General features: G+C 44.1%; 1 protein-coding gene across 2 annotated transcripts in view; it reads left to right on the top strand.

Moving 5' to 3' along the window:
* The window catches only part of LOC115135439 (collagen alpha-1(XXIII) chain-like), a 49523-nt gene that overhangs the window by 8317 nt on the left and 23223 nt on the right, over positions 1-17983 (top strand). Inside the window, exons 2-5 of one of the 2 annotated variants that reach the window (XM_029670125.2) lie at positions 4526-4552; positions 4744-4770; positions 6315-6341; positions 10888-10995. In XM_029670125.2, the coding sequence (XP_029525985.2) occupies positions 4538-4552; positions 4744-4770; positions 6315-6341; positions 10888-10995 (177 nt within the window). In that variant the 5' untranslated portion in view covers positions 4526-4537. The remainder of the gene's footprint in view (positions 1-4525; positions 4553-4743; positions 4771-6314; positions 6342-10887; positions 10996-17983) is intronic. The other variant, XM_029670126.2, reaches the window with a different exon arrangement.

Here is a 17983-nt window from a genome sequence, read left to right as displayed (position 1 = left end):
TAGAATGGTGTCGTCTGCGTAGAGGTGGATCAGGGAATCGCCCGCAGCAAGAGCAACATCATTGATATATACAGAAAAAAGAGTCGGCCCGAGGATTGAAACCTGTGGCACCCCCATAGAGACTTCCAGGGGACCGGACAGCATGCCCTCCGATTTGACACTCTGAACTCTGTCTGCAAAGTAATTGGTGAACCAGGCAAGGCAGTCATCAGAAAAACCGAGGCTACTGAGTCTGCCGATAAGAATATGGTGATTGACCGAGTCGAAAGCCTTGGCAAGGTCGATGAAGACGGCTGCACAGTACTGTCTTTTATCGATGGCGGTTATGATATCGTTTAGTACCTTGAGCGTGGCTGAGGTGCACCCGTGACCGGCTCGGAAACCAGATTGCACAGCGGAGAAGATACGGTGGGATTTGAGATGGTCAGTGACCTGTTTGTTGACTTGGCTTTCGAAGACCTTAGATAGGCAGGGCAGGATGGATATAGGTCTGTAACAGTTTGGGTCCAGGGTGTCTCCCCCTTTGAAGAGGGGAATGACTGCGGCAGCTTTCCAGTCCTTGGGGATCTCAGACGATATGAAAGAGAGGTTGAACAGGCTGGTAATAGGGGTTGCGACAATGGCGGCGGATAGTTTCAGAAATAGAGGGTCCAGATTGTCAAGCCCAGCTGATTTGTACGGGTCCAGGTTTTGCAGCTCTTTCAGAACATCTGCTATCTGGATTTGGGTAAAGGAGAACCTGGAGAGGCTTGGGCGAGTAGCTGCGGGGGGAGCTGTTGGCCGAGGTTGGAGTAGCCAGGCGGAAGGCATGGCCAGCCGTTGAGAAATGCTTGTTGAAGTTTTCAATAATCATGGATTTATCGGTGGTGACCGTGTTACCTAGCCTCAGTGCAGTGGGCAGCTGGGAGGAGGTGCTCTTGTTCTCCATGGACTTCACAGTGTCCCAGAACTTTTTGGAGTTGGAGCTACAGGATGCAAACTTCTGCCTGAAGAAGCTGGCCTTAGCTTTCCTGACTGACTGCGTGTATTGGTTCCTGACTTCCCTGAACAGTTGCATATCGCGGGGACTGTTCGATGCTATTGCAGTCCGCCACAGGATGTTTTTGTGCTGGTCGAGGGCAGTCAGGTCTGGAGTGAACCAAGGGCTATATCTGTTCTTAGTTCTGCATTTTTTGAACAGAGCATGCTTATCTAAAATGGTGAGGAAGTTACTTTTAAAGAATGACCAGGCATCCTCAACTGACGGGATGAGGTCAATGTCCTTCCAGGATACCCGGGCCAGGTCGATTAGAAAGGCCTGCTCACAGAAGTTTTTTAGGGAGCGTTTGACAGTGATGAGGGGTGGTCGTTTGATTGCGGCTCCGTAGCGGATACAGGCAATGAGGCAGTGATCGCTGAGATCCTGGTTGAAGACAGCAGAGGTGTATTTGGAGGGCCAGTTGGTCAGGATGACGTCTATGAGGGTGCCCTTGTTTACAGATTTAGGGTTGTACCTGGTGGGTTCCTTGATGATTTGTGTGAGATTGAGGGCATCTAGCTTAGATTGTAGGACTGCTGGGGTGTTAAGCATATCCCAGTTTAGGTCACCTAACAGAACAAACTCTGAAGCTAGATGGGGGGCAATCAATTCACAAATGGTGTCCAGGGCACAGCTGGGTGCTGAGGGGGGTCGGTAAGCAGGCGGCAACAGTGAGAGACTTATTTCTGGAGAGAGTAATTTTCAAGATTAGTAGTTCGAACTGTTTGGGTATGGACCTGAAAAGTATGACATTACTTTGCAGGCTATCTCTGCAGTAGACTGCAACTCCTCCCCCTTTGGCAGTTCTATCTTGACGGAAGATGTTATAGTTGGGTATGGAAATCTCAGAATTTTTGGTGGCCTTCCTGAGCCAGGATTCAGACACGGCAATGACATCAGGGTTAGCAGAGTGTGCTAAAGCAGTGAGTAAAACAAACTTAGGGAGAAGGCTTCTGATGTTGACATGCATGAAACCAAGGCTTTTTCGATCACAGAAGTCAACATATGAGGGTGCCTGGGGACATGCAGGGCCTGGGTTTACCTCCACATCACCCGCAGAACAGAGGAGGAGTAGTATGAGGGTGCGGCTAAAGGCTATCAAACCTGGTCGCCTAGAGCGTTGGGGACAGAGAATGAAAGGAGCAGATTTCTGGGCATGGTAGAATATATTCAGGGCATAATGCGCAGACAGGGTTATGATGGGGTGCGGGTACAGCAGAGGTAAGCCCAGGCACTGGGTGATGATGAGAGAGGTTGTATCTCTGGACATGCTGGTTGTAATGGGTGAGGTCACCGCATGTGTGGGAGGTGGGACAAATGAGGTATCAGGGGTATGAAGAGTGGAACTAGGGGCTCCATTGTAAACTAAAACAATGATAACTAACCTGAACAACAGTATACAAGGCATATTGACATTTGAGAGAGACATACAGTAATCACAGGTGTTGAATTGGGAGAGCTAGCTAAAACAGTAGCTAGAACAGTAGGTGAGACAACAACAGCTAATCAGCTAGCACAACAACAGCAGGTAAAATGGCGTAGGCTAGGCAGGGGGTCGGATTAACTACACACAGAGCCTGAGTGCGGCTGGGGCCGACAGATAAAACATAAACAAGCAGAATGGAGTACCGTGATTAATGGACAGTCTAGCATGCATCAGCTATGTAGCCAAGTGATCAGTGTCCAGGGGGGCAGCGGTGGATGAGGCAGGGATGCTGGACTGGCGAGTGTTATCCAGGTTAAAAAACAGTTAGCAGCGGCTAACAATGACTAAATAGCTTGTAGCTAGTTAGCTGGTTAGCTTCTGGAGGTTCTTGAGTGTGTTCTAAAAATCAAAAATAATGGCGATTCCGTATCACATTGGGTGAGGCAGGTTACCGGAAGGTATAAACAAATTAAAAATCGAAAAGAGAAAGTAAATATGGGTCCAGTGAGTGTTTGGGACGCGGCGATTCAGACGGTTAGCAGGCCTGTGCTAACAAGCTAACAGTTAGTAGGCCAGGGCTAAACAAGGTAGCAGTTAGCGGACCGGGGATAAACAAGCTAGCAGTTAGCAGGCCGGATTAGCAAGCAAGGAGATAGCAAGGGCTAGAAAGTTAGCCTTTGGGGGACGTCGCGATGGGGTGAGTCTGTTTATTCCTCTTCATGCGGTGACATCGATGGACCGGTCGTGGGTCCGGATATTGTAGCCCAGGAGTATGCTTCGGTGGTAGCACAGGAGCTCTGGCCGGGCTAGCTTCAAGCTAAGTGGGTGGAAACGCTAGCCAGGAGTAATCATCCGGGGATTGCAGTTAGCTAGATAGCTAGTTGTGAAGAATCCAGCTGAAAAATGTTCCGTTTGCGGTGGGAATCCGGTGGGAATCCGGGGATAAAAATAATAGGTCCGTTATGCTCTGGTTAGAGTCGCGTTGTTCGAACTGGCGAGAGCTTTCCGAGCTAAAGGTTAGCTGATGACCGGATAGCTGAAGACCGCTAGCAATGGTTTGCTGACTGGTAGCTAGCTGGTAGTTAGCTGGCTAGCTTCAGTTGAGGGGTTCTGGATCCAAAGTAGATATAAGTACTTTAGAAGAAAATAGCTACATTGGGTGAGGCGGGTTGCAGGAGAGTATTTAGAAGTTGAGGTTTAACAAAATGTTTTAAAAGATATGCGAAGAAAAATATGTTAAAAATATTTTTTTAAACGATATATACAAGGGACACGACACGACAAGACGTTCGACTGCTACGCCATCTTGGGACATTCACTCAATGGAGTTGTGATCAGATTTGCCGAAGGGAGGGCAGTGTTCGAGTTTTTTTCGAATGGTTAATTTGCCTGGGGAGCAGTTGTTGTTTGGGGTTAACTGCTTTGCTCAAGTGCAGAATTGAATATTTTGGGTTAATTGCGGAAGACACATTTTGGTTGAATGCATTCAGTTGTGCAGCTGACTAGGTATCCCCTTGCCCTTACCTGTCCCTTCTATTCAGACAAAGGTTTGAGACAGTTGTTCTGACAGTAGGTCCAGAAGGATTACTTAAGATCAACAGGGAAATGCACAAACCTGTGAAGTTCTTCCACTAATAAGAGGAATGTGAGTCCAAACTCTGTGTTCACGACCGAACCACATGTGGGCCCAGTTGGACTCACAGTTCCCCTACACAGTATTCACAGAATAGTTGATGTACCTCTTTTGCTTAGAATCCTTGCATCTTCATCCTTCTTTTTCACGCCACTGGCTGTGGAATATTATAATAGTTAATTGAATTGACTTCAAGAGCATTTCAGCACCTGTGCCACACTGGACAGCGACCTACATAATGGCTTTGTGATACAGTGAACGTGGACTCTAGACTGACTGGATTCTTACCCATGTTTGTCTATAGCCTGCTTAATCGTTGGCCAGCAGTGTGCTCAATTGAGCTGATAGTTTTGCTACCAAAACGTGCATACGGGCTCAGGAGAGGTGTACATAAGCATGTTTTTCTTTAACATAATATGTATTCTTCATACATTGTTCTGTATTCTAGGGCCCACTTGGGATGGATGGGAAGCCTGTAAGTACCCATTTTCATCATCTTAATGTTTTGATATGGTGTTGATATTTAGCTCACAGTACACTTTATACAATACAGCTCTATTCAATGATGTGTTCAATTACCATAAACATTTTATGTGTTCTACTCTTGCCATGAATGACTTGTGATGTAATCATTCTGTGATTTAAACCTTGTCTTCCCATATACAGGGTGCTCCTGGTCCCATGGGAAGCCAGGTATGTATGATAATCATCTTATCTGTTAAACTCCCAGTTTTTGATGACCAAACACCAACGTGTCTAGTTATAAGCAGATGTGATGTTGCATAGCTGAACATTTGCCCCAAAAAAATACCATACCGGGCGTCCCGAGTGGCGCAGTGGTCTAAGGCACAATTACACAAAAACAATACACTGTAATACATGCAATTTGGAAAATACAACATTTTTACATTGACAAGAATAAATGGGGTGTGTCTTGACTGAAGTGAGCCTCTGTAAAAAGTACCCCTTTCTTATAAGATTATCTGATTTATTACCTTGTTCTGAAGGCACTTATACACGATCTTAAACACTTTCCCTGCACCTCATTAAGAATTTGCAATTACTTTTGATGGACTAAATGTAACACAGAAGTGCACCGTAATCTTAAGAATTATAGTGCATTCGGAAAGTATTCAGACCCCTTGACTTTTTCCACATTTTGTTAAGTTACAGCCTTATTCTAAAATGAAAAAAAAAAAAAGTACCCTCATCAATCTACACAAAACAGGCCATAATGACAAAGCAAAAACAGGTTTTTAGAAATGTTGGCAAATGTATCACATTTACATAACTATTCAGACCCTTTACTCAGTACTTTGTTGAAGCACCTTTGGCAGCAATTACAGCCTCAAGTCTTCTTGGGTATGACGCTACAAGCTTGGCACACCTGTATTTGGGGAGCTTCTCCCATTCTTCTTTGCAGATCCTCTCAAGCTCTGTCAAGTTGGGTGGGGAGCGTCGCTGTACAGCTATTTTCAGGTTTCTCCAGAGATCAAGGACATCAGAGACTTGTCCCGAAGCCACTCCTGGGGTATTGTGTTTGGATCGATGAGGAAAAACATGAATTTAATCCATTTTGGAATAAGGCTGTGACGTAACAAAATGTGGGAAAAGCAATGGGGTCTGAATACTTTCCGAATGCACTGTATATGGCATGCATCCCCAGATGTAATTATTAAATGGTGTGTACTATATGCAGAGCAAAAAAGGTTGCAAGACTTGTGTAAAGATGTACTGCGTGTGGAGAGTGAGTGGGTGTTGAGGCTCCTGTTATCTGACAGTACAGTGAAAAACAGCAGCCCAACCCTCCAACCACAGTTACATCACTCTGACACTGACGTCTATTTACTCCATCTGTGTGAGGATTAAAAATCGCCTGTGTCCGTTCATTCACAAAGCTCATATTAGCAGATACCTTTCATCTCAATCTAAACACACTCTAAGAAGGCCTCATGCGGATACCTCATCGCAGAATGAATTGCAATCATGAGATTCTGTAGAGCGTAACCCTTTGAGGCCTAAGCTTATATGTCCTCCACCCGTTGTAAGAGAGGGAGAGTTAATCAGTGAACAAAATCTGTGTACCTCATACCACCACACAACCCTGAACCCTTCATGAGGTAGAAGGTATGGCTTTCATTTGAGTCTTTAAAGTGAAAGTTTACATATCTTGGAAGGAATGAGTTTTGTCAGCGATCATCACAGTCCATTATTTCCTTTTTCTCCTCTATTGTCAGGGACTGCCTGGGCCAAAAGGAGACAAGGTATGACAAAATATACCTTTTCTATAGTGCAATTAGTCCTATAGAAAAGCTAATTTTTTACATGAATTTTCGTATTTTACCTACATTTTCTACCCAATTTCAATCTTGTCTCATCGCTGCAACTCCCCAGCGCGCTCGAGAGGCGAAGGTCGAGTCATTCATCCTCCAAAACATGACCCGCCAAACCACGCTTTAAGGATCGGACCCTTTAAAAAAAAAAATCCCCTAAAATGACATACGCAAATATAACGGCCTGTAGGTCAGGACCTGAAGCAAGGATATGCATGAAAACACTATGACGTTTGTGGAAATGTGAAATTAATTTAGGAGAATATAACACATTAAATCTGGTAAAAGATAATATAAAGAAAAAAACGTGTTTTCCCACAAAAAATGTTTTCATCATCTTTGAAGAGCAAGAGAAAGGCCATTATATCGCTTAGGAGTCTAGGTGCAATTTATATTTTGGCTACTAGATGGCAGCAGTGTATGTGCAACGTTTTAGGCTGATCCAATGAACCATTGAATTACTGTTCAAAATGTCAGTTGTATCAATTGGTCAATTGATACATTTTCAAGTACATAACTATAGAGGACATACAAATTTACATGGTAATAAAACATTTAAGTTTACACACTCTCAGCAATGTCATCAATTATGGATAATTAGATTCCCTACAGAAAAGACACCTTATACTTCTAGAAGGGGGGGCAGACACACCCAGTCCCTACATTTTTATCAAACAAAACTATGCTACATTTTATCTCTGGGACCCTCAGAATGACAAATCAGTGAAAATGACTGAATGTAAGTACATTATTTACCTTCAGAGGTGAATGTGTCAAACCAGTTGCCTTGATAAAAGTGTTTTGTTCTTGTGCACTCTCTTCAAAAAATAGCATGGTATTTTTTCACTGTAATAGCTACTGTAAATTGGACCGTGCAGTTAGATTAACAAGAATTTAAGTTTTCTGCCCATATAAGACATGTCTATGTCCTGGGAAATGTTCTTGTTACTTACAACGTCATGCTAATCACATTAGCGTACGTTAGCTCAACCGTCCCACGGGGGGACACCAATCCCGTAGAGGATTATTATTAACCTGTTTCTTCCCCTTCATCTACACTGATTGAAGTGGATTTAACAGGTGACATCAATAAGGGATCGTAGCTTTCACCTGGTCAGTTTATGTCAAGGAAAGAGCAATAGTTCCTAATGGTTTGTACACTCAGTGTATGACATATTTAATTCTCTCACCCTGGGCCCCATATCTCCTTGGTCTCCCTAGAGAATACAGGAAAATTAGAGAATGCTATAGATGATCAAAGTACACGACAGTACACAAAGGTACGAAGCAAATTACTATCATACTTCCAGAATTTCATTCCATTTCAAGTTGAAAATTGTATTATAACTTTATTATTTGTACTAGACTTGAAAGGTAATTTTACATGAATCCAGAAAATTGTGTGAATTGCTTCCGCTGTGTAAAAGTGTTTTTATGGTAGTTGGTGAGATGTAGGTGAGACCTTTTCTGAGACATAGAACTTAACATTTTGACTTGGTGGTCAAGGGAAATCTAAGTGTTACTTCTTTGAGTTGCTGAGGCAGAGGCATTAAGCCTTGTGGGATATTAATTAATGTGAACTCAGCAATCCACCTCAGTGCTGCTCTGACCACAGTGTTGTTTGGAAGCACAATTTTTAAGTTCACTCAAAACTTGACAATATTTATAGTGTGACTTTTGCTGTCGCAAGTCACATTAAAAAGTACCTTTTCAGGGCCTCCCGAGTGGCACAGCTGTCTAAGGCACTGCGTTGCAGTGCTAGAGGCGTCACTACAGATCCGGGTTTAATCCCGGGCTGTATCACAACTGGCCGTGAATGGTATTTCCATAGGGCGGCGCACAATTGGCCCAGCATTGTCCGGGTTAGGGGAGGGTTTGGCCGGAGGGGCTTTAGTTGGCTCATCGTGCTCTAGCGACTCCTTGTGTCGGGCCAGGCACCTGCAGGCTGACCTGGGTTGTCAGTTGAACAGTGTTTCCTCCGACACATTGGTGTGGCTGGATTCTGGGTTAAGTAGGCGGGTGTTAAGAAGGATTTTTAAGCCTTGAGACAACTGAGACATGGATTATGTATGTGTCCCATTCAGAGGGTGAATGGGCAAGACAAAATATTTAAGTGCCATTGAACAGGGTATGGAAGTAAGTGCCAGGCACACCGGTTTGAGTGTGTCAAGAACTGCAACGCTGCTGGGTTTTTCACACTTAACAGTTTGCCGTGTGTAACAACAATGGTCCACCACCCAAAGAACATCCAGCCAACTTGACACAACTGTGAGAAGCATTGGCGTAAACATGGGCCAGCATCCCTGTGGAACACTTTCAACACCTTGTAGAGCCCATGACATGACAAATTGAGTCTGTTCTGAGGACAAAGGGGGTGTAACTCAATATTTGGAAAGTGTTCCTAATGTTTTGTATACTCAGTGTATCTTTTATCATTCACCAACACACCAGCAGTTTACCAGCTCCACTCTCTCAGGTCAAGTACAATGCTTGTTTTCCCCAGCCACACACCCGCTTCCTTTGTTTTAACCCACAGTTTATTCTGTCTACCACATTATAGGGAGAAATATGGATCAGGAATCCAGAAAAAATATATATTTTATACAACATCTGAACCTATCGTAAACCGATAAGTCAACCCTACTGACTCCCCTGTAACCCCCACCCTAACACACGTCTGTTAGAAAAAGGTGCCCTGGGTCGGCCTATTAAATGATTATTGCCTAGTTATTGTATTTAAGCCCCAACTGAACGGCATTCTGGGGCACTGCTGTTCACATGAGTCTAGTTCTGAAAAGAAAGACCCGGTTACCAGGTCTCCGTGATAAGACAGAAACACATTTTATCTTGCACTGATCCATCGGGCACTAGACTCCATACTGTTGTCCTCTCTACCGAGGTCAAGGGAAGTAGCACTGCTTCCCAGCCATGTTCAAATATCAAGAAGCAATTGGTTCACCACCAGTCACTCTTTGCTAATAAGGTATTTTACAACGAGTTGTTGGGGCAGATGCATTCCTGTCATTCTGAACCCTCTTATTCTGCCTCAAAGTTGATTATGGCCTGGTTTCTATTGGAGTTCATTGTTTCCTAGTCTGCACTCCAAACTCTTATTCGTGGATACGTACTTTGTAGGTCATAATATCTAAGATATGAGGGCACTTGCATGCCCTTTTAGCACTTCAAGGTGTATGTGAATTCGTAGGAGGGTGTCAATACTGATGAGCGTACAGTCTACCATGGTCGTAGTGTCTGTGTAGAGATTGAGAAAGCAGAGGACATAAATGACACCAGGAAGAATGTGGAATGTGGTTTTAGCCTCTAAACCCAATGCAATTCATATTGACCACAATTCATATTGACCACAATTCATATTGACCACAGCTCTAAAACAAACATGGACAAGACTGCCAGAATCTCTCCGTGGACGGTTGATATTCATATGAAGGCAATCAGCCACAAGACAACGAGGCCGCTATTGTTTGAGGATTGAAACCAGATGGGATGACTATTGTCTTTGTATGCTCTAGTCAGTTATGGCTGAGTGGCTTTACACATACTAGAACTATGCCAAGACATGATTGTTGTGCTTACTAACAGATGGATCAATAACCTCAATTCCATCCCTTCACCCCCTCTGTTGTCTCTCACCCTACTCACGCTTGTCTTTCATTATCCCCCTCTTAACCTCTCCTCTTTCCTTCATCCTAATGCTCCTTTCCAACACTGTCCGAACCTCACGTCAGGGACACCCTGCACTCATGGGCTCTGCAGGTGTGCTCAGTAATCAGATTCTCACAGTCAAGGTTTGTCCTACCCCCCTTCCCCAACACTAATTCTCTATCTATCTCTCTCTCTCTCTCTCTCTCTCTCTCTCTCTCTCTCTCTCTCTCTCGACCAGGTCCTCCGAGTCTCCATCCAGCCTTGCCACTCCCTTCCTTTTTTCTCCTTCTCCCTCTCTTCTGTCAAGCCTATAGAGAATAGTAGAATGTTTCCCATGCCAATAAAGCCCCTTGAATTGAATTGAATTGAAATTGAATAGTCATTTCTGACATCCTCACAACTCTCTGTTTAACCTCTCTCGTACATTCTTTCTTTCTTTCTGTTTGTTTTTCTTTCACTCTGTGTCTCTGGTGGCTTCCCTCTCTCCCTTTCTCTCTGCAGTCAGAAATGCCTCCTGAAGCTAGTCTCGGGTGCGTCTCAGCCCTCTAGCAGTAGTTTAAGCCTCACTGTAAGACTTTGACATTGGCAACGATAGTTGGCGGCAAATGCCGGACACCTTGTAAAAAGAGGCTACTGTCAGAAAAGTTTTGAATTAACTGTACAGCACATTGATCAAAGTTAAGATATTGAAAGTGGTTCAAGAACTTGTCTGGGGTGTGACAATACAATTATTCTGCAACTTTTTTTGATTGATAATACTGTGGGAATTGGGATTATTACCTCATCTCATACTTCTCCTTCCATGCCTATACAGGGTGATCAGGGTCAGGCTGGCCCTCCCGGCCCCCCTGGCTCACCAGGCCTCAGAGGACCATCTGGGAACACAGGGAAGGATGGGCCCAGAGGTCACCTTGGGGAGCAGGTAAGGCAGCCCTCTCTCCTCCGCTCATCCATGTCGCTACAGTCATCAGTCAGAAGAGGACAGGCCACCTCTCGGAGCCTGGTTCCTCTCTAGGTTTCTTCCTAGTTTCCTGCCTTCTAAGGTTGTTTTTACAGCCACTGTGCTTCTGCCTTTGCATTGCTTGCGCTTTGTTGTTTTTTTGGCTGAGTATCTGTAAAGCACATTGTAACAGAAACGGATGTCAAAAGGGCTTTAAAAAATTTATTTGATTGATTGATTTATCTCACTCCCTGCTGAACAAAACAGCATAGACTTGCATGGTCTGGAGACCATAATTTGTTGTGTTTTCTCTGGAGACCACCCTTTGTTCATTTTTTCACTAGAGACCAGCCTCGACAAATGGAATGAGGGGTATCCACCTACTATTACACCTATTACAATTCGAATCATTGTAGCTTATATAAGGGAGCTTTAACGGTGGGAAATTGCCTCGCTATATAGCCCATTGTGCATTGACATTCATATCTCATTGTACAGCCTTACCTATGGATCTTGGTCCATGAATATTAGCTACGATGCTAATCTTTGTGTAAACTCTTCAGAACTGTAATCGGTGTGTTTCCCTAAGCTGATACCTATGGATCTTGGGGGTCCATGAAATGGGGTAAGGCTATGCATTGCAAGATGAATGTTCTGTACAAAGTAGGTTGACTGGTAAGCTTAATGTTTTATTTATTTTACCTTTATTTAACTAGGCAAGTCAGTTAAGAACAAATTCTTATTTTCAATGACGGCCTAGGAACAGTGGGTTAACTGCCTGTTCAGGGGCAGAACGACACATTTGTACCTTGTCAGCTCAGGGGTTTGAACTTGCAACCTTCCGGTTACTAGTCCAAAGCTCTAACCACTAGGCTACGCTGTGGCTCATTTCACACAGGTTTAAGGGTCCCGCAATAAGTGCTACGGCGCTAATCATTTTGATAGAGCTTAACAGTACAAGTCAAATCAAATATATTTATAAAGCCCTTCGTACATCAGCTGATATCTCAAAGTGCTGTACAGAAACCCCGCCTAAAACCCCAAACAGCAAGCAATGCAGGTGTAGAAGCACAGTGGCTAAAAAACTCCCTAGACAGGCCAGAACCTAGGAAGAAACCTAGAGAGGAACCAGGCTATGAGGGGTGGCCAGTCCACTTCTGGCTGTGCCGGGTGCGGATTATAACAGAACATGGCCAAGATGTTCAAAAGTTCATAAATGACCAGCATTGTCAAATAATAATAATCACAGTAGTTGTCGAGGGTGCAGCAAGTCAGCACCTCAGGAGTAAATGTCAGTTGGCTTTTCATAGCCGATCATTAAGAGTATCTCTACCACTCCTGCTGTCTCTAGAGAGTTGAAAACAGCAGGTCTGGGACAGGTAGCATGTCCGGTGAACAGGTCAGGATTCCATAGCCGCAGGCAGAACAGTTGAAACTGGAGCAGCAGCACGACCAGGTGGACTGGGGACAGCAATGAGGCATCATGCCAGGTAGTCCTGAGGCATGGTCCTAGGGCTCAGGTCCTCCGAGAGAAAGAGAGAATTAGAGAGAGCATACTTAAATTCACACAGGACACCGGATAGAACAGGAGAAGTACTCCAGATATAACAAACTGAACCTAGCCCCCCGACACATGAACTACTGCAGCATAAATACTGGAGGCTGAGACAGGAGGGGTCAGGAGACACTGTGGCCCCATCCGATGATACCTCGGACAGGGCCAAACAGGAAGGATATAACCCCACCCACTCTGCCAAAGCACAGCCCCCACACCACTAGAGGGATATCTTCAACCACCAACTTACCATCCTGAGACAAGGCCGAGTATAACCCACAAAGATCTCCGCCACGGCACAACCCAAGGGGGAGCGCCAACCCAGACAGGAAGATCACGTCAGTGACTCAACCCACTCAAGTGACGCACCCCTCCTAGGGACGGCATGAAAGAGCACCAGTAAGCCAGTGACTCAGCCCCTGTAATAGGGTTAGAGGCACAGAATCCCAGTGGAGTGAGGGGAACCGGCCAGGCAGAGACAGCAAGGCCGGTTCGTTGCTCCAGAACCTTTCCATTCACCTTCACACTCCTGGGCCAGACTACACTCAATCATATGACCCACTGAAGAGATGAGTCTTCAGTAAAGACTTAAAGGTTGAGACTGAGTCTGCGTCTCTCACATGGGTAGGCAGACCATTCCATAAAAATGTAGCTCTATAGGAGAAAGCCCTGCATCCAGCTGTTTGCTTAGAAATTCTAGGGACAATTAGGAGGCCTGCGTCTTGTGACCGTAGCGTATGCGTAGGTATGTACGGCAGGACCAAATCAGAAAGATAGGTAGGAGCAAGCCTGTGTAATGCTTTGTAGGTTAGCAGTAAAACCTTGAAATCAGCCCTTGCCTTAACAGGAAGCCAGTGTAGGGAGGCTGGCACTGGAGTAATATGATCACATTTTTTGGTTCTAGTCAGGATTCTAGCAGCCGTATTTAGCACTAACTGAAGTTTATTTAGTGCTTTATCCGGGTAGCCAGAAAGTAGAGCATTGCAGTAGTCTAACCTAGAAGTAACAAAAGCATGGATACATTTTTCTGCATCATTTTTGGCGTGTTACGTAGATGGAAAAAGCTGTCCTTGAAACAGTCTTGATATGTTCGTCAAAAGAGAGATCAGGGTCCAGAGTAACGCCGAGGTCCTTCACAGTTTTATTTGAGAAGACTGTACAACCATCAAGATTAATTGTCAGATTTAACAGAAGATCTCTTTGTTTCTTGGGACCTAGAACAAGCATCTCTGTTTTGTCCGAGTTTAAAAGTAGAAAGATTGCAGTCAGTTGTGTTCTGTGGGTGTCACTGGGTAGGCTGATACCCAATTTCACAGACCCAAGATCCATAGGTAAGGCTGTACATTGCAATATGATTGTAAATATGCACAATAGGCTTTACAGTGAGGTGATTTCCCACAGTTAAAGTTCCATAATATGAGCTTCGACTGATATTTGTGTAAACTCTTTAGAATTGTAATCTGTGGGTGTCACTGATTAGGCTGATACCCCAATTCATGGACCCAAGATCCATAGATAAGGCTGTGAAGTGTATATAATCAAATCCAATGTATTTGTCACATGTGCCGAATACAACAGGTGTAGACCTTACAGTGAAATGCTTACTTACAAGCCTTTAACCAACAACGCAGTTGAGAAAAAATAAGTGTTAAGTAACAAATAATTAAAGAGCAGCAGTAAAATAACAATAGCGAGGCTATATACAGGGTGTACCGGTGCAGAGTCAATGTGCGGGGGCACCGGTTAGTCGAGGTATTCGAGGTAATATGTACATGTAGGTAGAGTTAAAGTGACTATGCATAGATAATAACAGAGAGTAGCAGCGGTGTTAAAGGTGGGGGGGGGAGCAATGCAAATAGTAGCCATTTGATTAGCTGTTCAGGAGTCTTATGACTTGGGGGTAGAAGCTGTTAAGAAGTCTTTTGAAACTAGACTTGGCGCTCCGGTACCGCTTGCCGTGTGGTAGCAGAGAGAACAGTCTATGACTAGGGTGGCTGGAGTCTTTGACAATTTTTAGGGCCTTCCTCTGACACCGCCTGGTATAGAGGTCCTGGATTGCAGGAAGCTTGGCCCCAGTGATGTACTGGGCCGTACGCACTACCCTCTGGTAGTGCCTTGCAGTCGAAGGCCGAGCAGTTGCCATACCATGCAGTGATGCAACCAGTCAGGATGATCTCGATGGTGCAGCTGTAGAACTTTTTGAGGATCTGAGGACCCATGCCAAATCTTTTCAGTCTCCTGAGGAGGAATAGGCTTTGTCGTTCCCTCTTCACGACTGTCTTGGTGTGTTTTGGACCATGATAGTTTGTTGGTGATGTGGACACCAAGGAACTTGAAGCTCTCAACCTGTTCCACTGCAGCCCCATCATATAAGTCTCCCCCAATACAATTCTAGTCTAATACATCCACAGTGCAATTTCAACATAGATGTACTTTTTTTGTGACAAATTAACTAATTATTGTCTTTTGTTGAATTTATATAACAACATTCTGACCTTGTTCAGCATTATCTAATGCAAATATGGCATAATTCTTGAATCACTTTCAACTTTTATTTTGAAGGCGAGATGCAAATTCCAATCCTTATTGTGGCTAGCTTCACAAAGGTAGCATATAGCTAGTGCTAAACTATCGCTTAGCATGAGGCTAGCTAGCGAGATTTCTTACCATTAATTACGGTAAACTAAAACATCTAACTACAAGGATTCAATAGTACAACATATAAGTATACACATTCTTCTTACCAAACCACATGGCCTTTGTTTTTGAGGTGTTCAGAACAGGGTTAAGGGCAGAGAAAACTTGTTGGACTCTAAGAAAGCTTTTTTGTAGAGCTTTTAGCATAAAATCTGTCGAGGGGCCAGCTGAGTATAAGACTGTATCATCTGCATATACAGTGCATTAGAAAAGTATTCAGACCCCTTCTTTTTCCACATTTTGTCATCAATCTACACACAATACCGCATAATGACAAAGCAAAAACAGGTTTTTAGAAAGTTTTGCAAATATTTAAATAAGAATTCAGACACTTTACTCAGTACTTTGTTAAAGCAACTTTGCCAGAGATTACAGCCTCGAAACTTCTTGGGTATGACGCTACAAACTTGGCACATCTGTATTTAGGGAGTTTCGCCCATTATTTTCTGCAGATACTCTCAAGCTCTGTCAGGTTGGATGGGGAGCGTCGCTGCACAGCTATTTTCAGGTCTCTCCAGAGATGTTTGATCGGGTTGTGTTGTGTGTTTAGGGTCATTGTCCTATTGGAAGGTGAACCTTTGCACCAGTCTGTGGTCCTGAGAGCTCTGGAGCAGGTTTTCATCAAGGATCTCTGTGTACATTGCTCAGTTAATCTTTCCCTCGGTACTGACTAGTCTCCCAGTCCCTGCCACTGAAATAATTCCCCACAGCATGATGGTGCCACCATGCTTCACCGTAGGGATGGTACCAGATTTCCTCCAGATGTGACGCTTGGCATTCAGGCCAAAGAGTTCAATCTTGGTTTCATCAGACCAGAGATTCTTGTTTCTCATGGTCTGAGAGTCCTTTAGGTGCCTTTTGAAAGCTTCAAGCGGGCTGTCATGGGCCTTTTGCTGAGGGGTGGCTTCCGTCTGGCCACTCTACCATAAAGGCCTGATTGGTGGAGTACTGCAGAGATGAGAAGAGAGTGGGACCTAGTATCAAGTCTTGGGGTACTCCCTTGGTGACAGGCAGTGGCTGCTGACACAGTAGATGTTCTGACTTTACACATTGCACTCTTTGAGATAGTTAGCAAACCAGGTCAAAGACCCCTCAGAGACACTTATACTCCTTAGCCGACCCACAAGAATGGAATGGTCTGCTGTATCAAAAGCTTTGGCCAAGTCAATAAAAAAGCAGCACAACATTGCTTAGAATTAAGGGCAGTGGTGACATCATTTAGTGACACCTCCATATCCTGAGCAGAAACCAGAATGCATTTCAGAGAGAATGCTATTAGACATCAAGAAAGCCAGTCAGTTGATTATTGACACGTTTTTCCAGCTCTTTTGATTAACATGGCAAGATAGAAATTGGCCTTTAACAGTCAGGATCAGCTTGATTTCCCCTTGTAAATAAAATACGCACCGTGGCTGCCTTCCAAGCACTGGGAACCTCCCCAGAGAGGAGAGACAGGTTAAAAAGGTGAGAGATAGGCTCGGCGATGATAGGGGCTGCAACTTTAAAGAAGAAAGGATCTATACCATCTGACCTAGATGGTTTTTGGGGTTCATGTTGAAGGAGCTCCTTTAATACCTTAGACTCAGTGACCGCCTGCAGGGAGAAGCTGTGTAATGGGGCAGGGGAAAAAGCGGGTGGAGCATCAGGGCTAGTTGCATTACATGCTGACTAGGCTGGGCACGCGCTGGGAGATAAGGAAGTGTTGGACAGCCAAGGAGGCGTAGCTGTGTCAAATAGGAATTCCTGACTTAATGAAGTGGTGGTTAAAGAGCCCAGCCATACGCTGCCTGTCAGTAGCCACCACATCATCAACATTAAGGGCAGCTGTGAGGAGGCTGGTTTATTCTACAGGTCTTTCACAGTTTTCCAGAACTTCTTGGTGTTAGACCCACAGAGAGAGAACTGATCCTTAAAGTAACTAACTTTGGCCTTCTGGATAGCCTGAGTGCACTTATTTCTCATTTGCCTGAACGACAAATAGTCAGAGTATTTGTGTCCCAAGCTTTTCGCCAAATGGCGTTCTTGAGGTGGCGTAACTCTGCCAGATCACGGTCGAACCAGGGGCTGAACCAGTTTTTAATTCTAATTTTCTTTATGCGGGCGTGCTTGCTAACAATACCACTGCAAATATACAAAAATAAGTTCCAAGCATCTTCGACAGAAGGGATCAAGCTGATTTAATCCCAATTTGATTATATTCTATGTTAAATCCTATAATAGGGAGATTTAGCATTTTCTATCTTGGACAAAACAAACTAAATGTCACACGACCAATTAAATAGTTAGCTAAACATGTTACTTTACTGTTTCAAGGTATATTTTATATAGTTACACATTACAAACCTGTAAAAGATGATAAATTATGAGAAAAGAGAAAATTGACTGGTCCAGAAAAAAGTTCTGTAAATAGAATGAGGAAGTGAGGTCATGGGCACCAGTGTAAAGGCCACCAACCAACAGATCTGCTGGTTCCACCTAGTGGTACCAAAACCTTTCAGGGAATGTTAATGCATAAACCTGGAGGACTCCAATAAAGTAACAAACGTTATGGCTCACATATAAAAACATTTCTTTAAAATCTAAAACACATCAAATCAAGATAAAAATGTGACCATACATTATGTGTGTGGGGGGAGGGGGCTGTGGGAGTGTAGAAAATAGTGAAAATAAAGAAAAACCCTTCAATGAGTAGGTGTGTCCAAACTTTTGACTGGTACT

The sequence above is a fragment of the Oncorhynchus nerka genome, linkage group LG10, assembly GCF_034236695.1.
Source record: "Oncorhynchus nerka isolate Pitt River linkage group LG10, Oner_Uvic_2.0, whole genome shotgun sequence".
Taxonomy (NCBI): Eukaryota; Metazoa; Chordata; class Actinopteri; order Salmoniformes; family Salmonidae; genus Oncorhynchus; species Oncorhynchus nerka.
The sequence above is the reverse complement of the archived record's forward strand: the minus strand, read 5'-3'. Positions and strand labels throughout refer to the sequence as shown.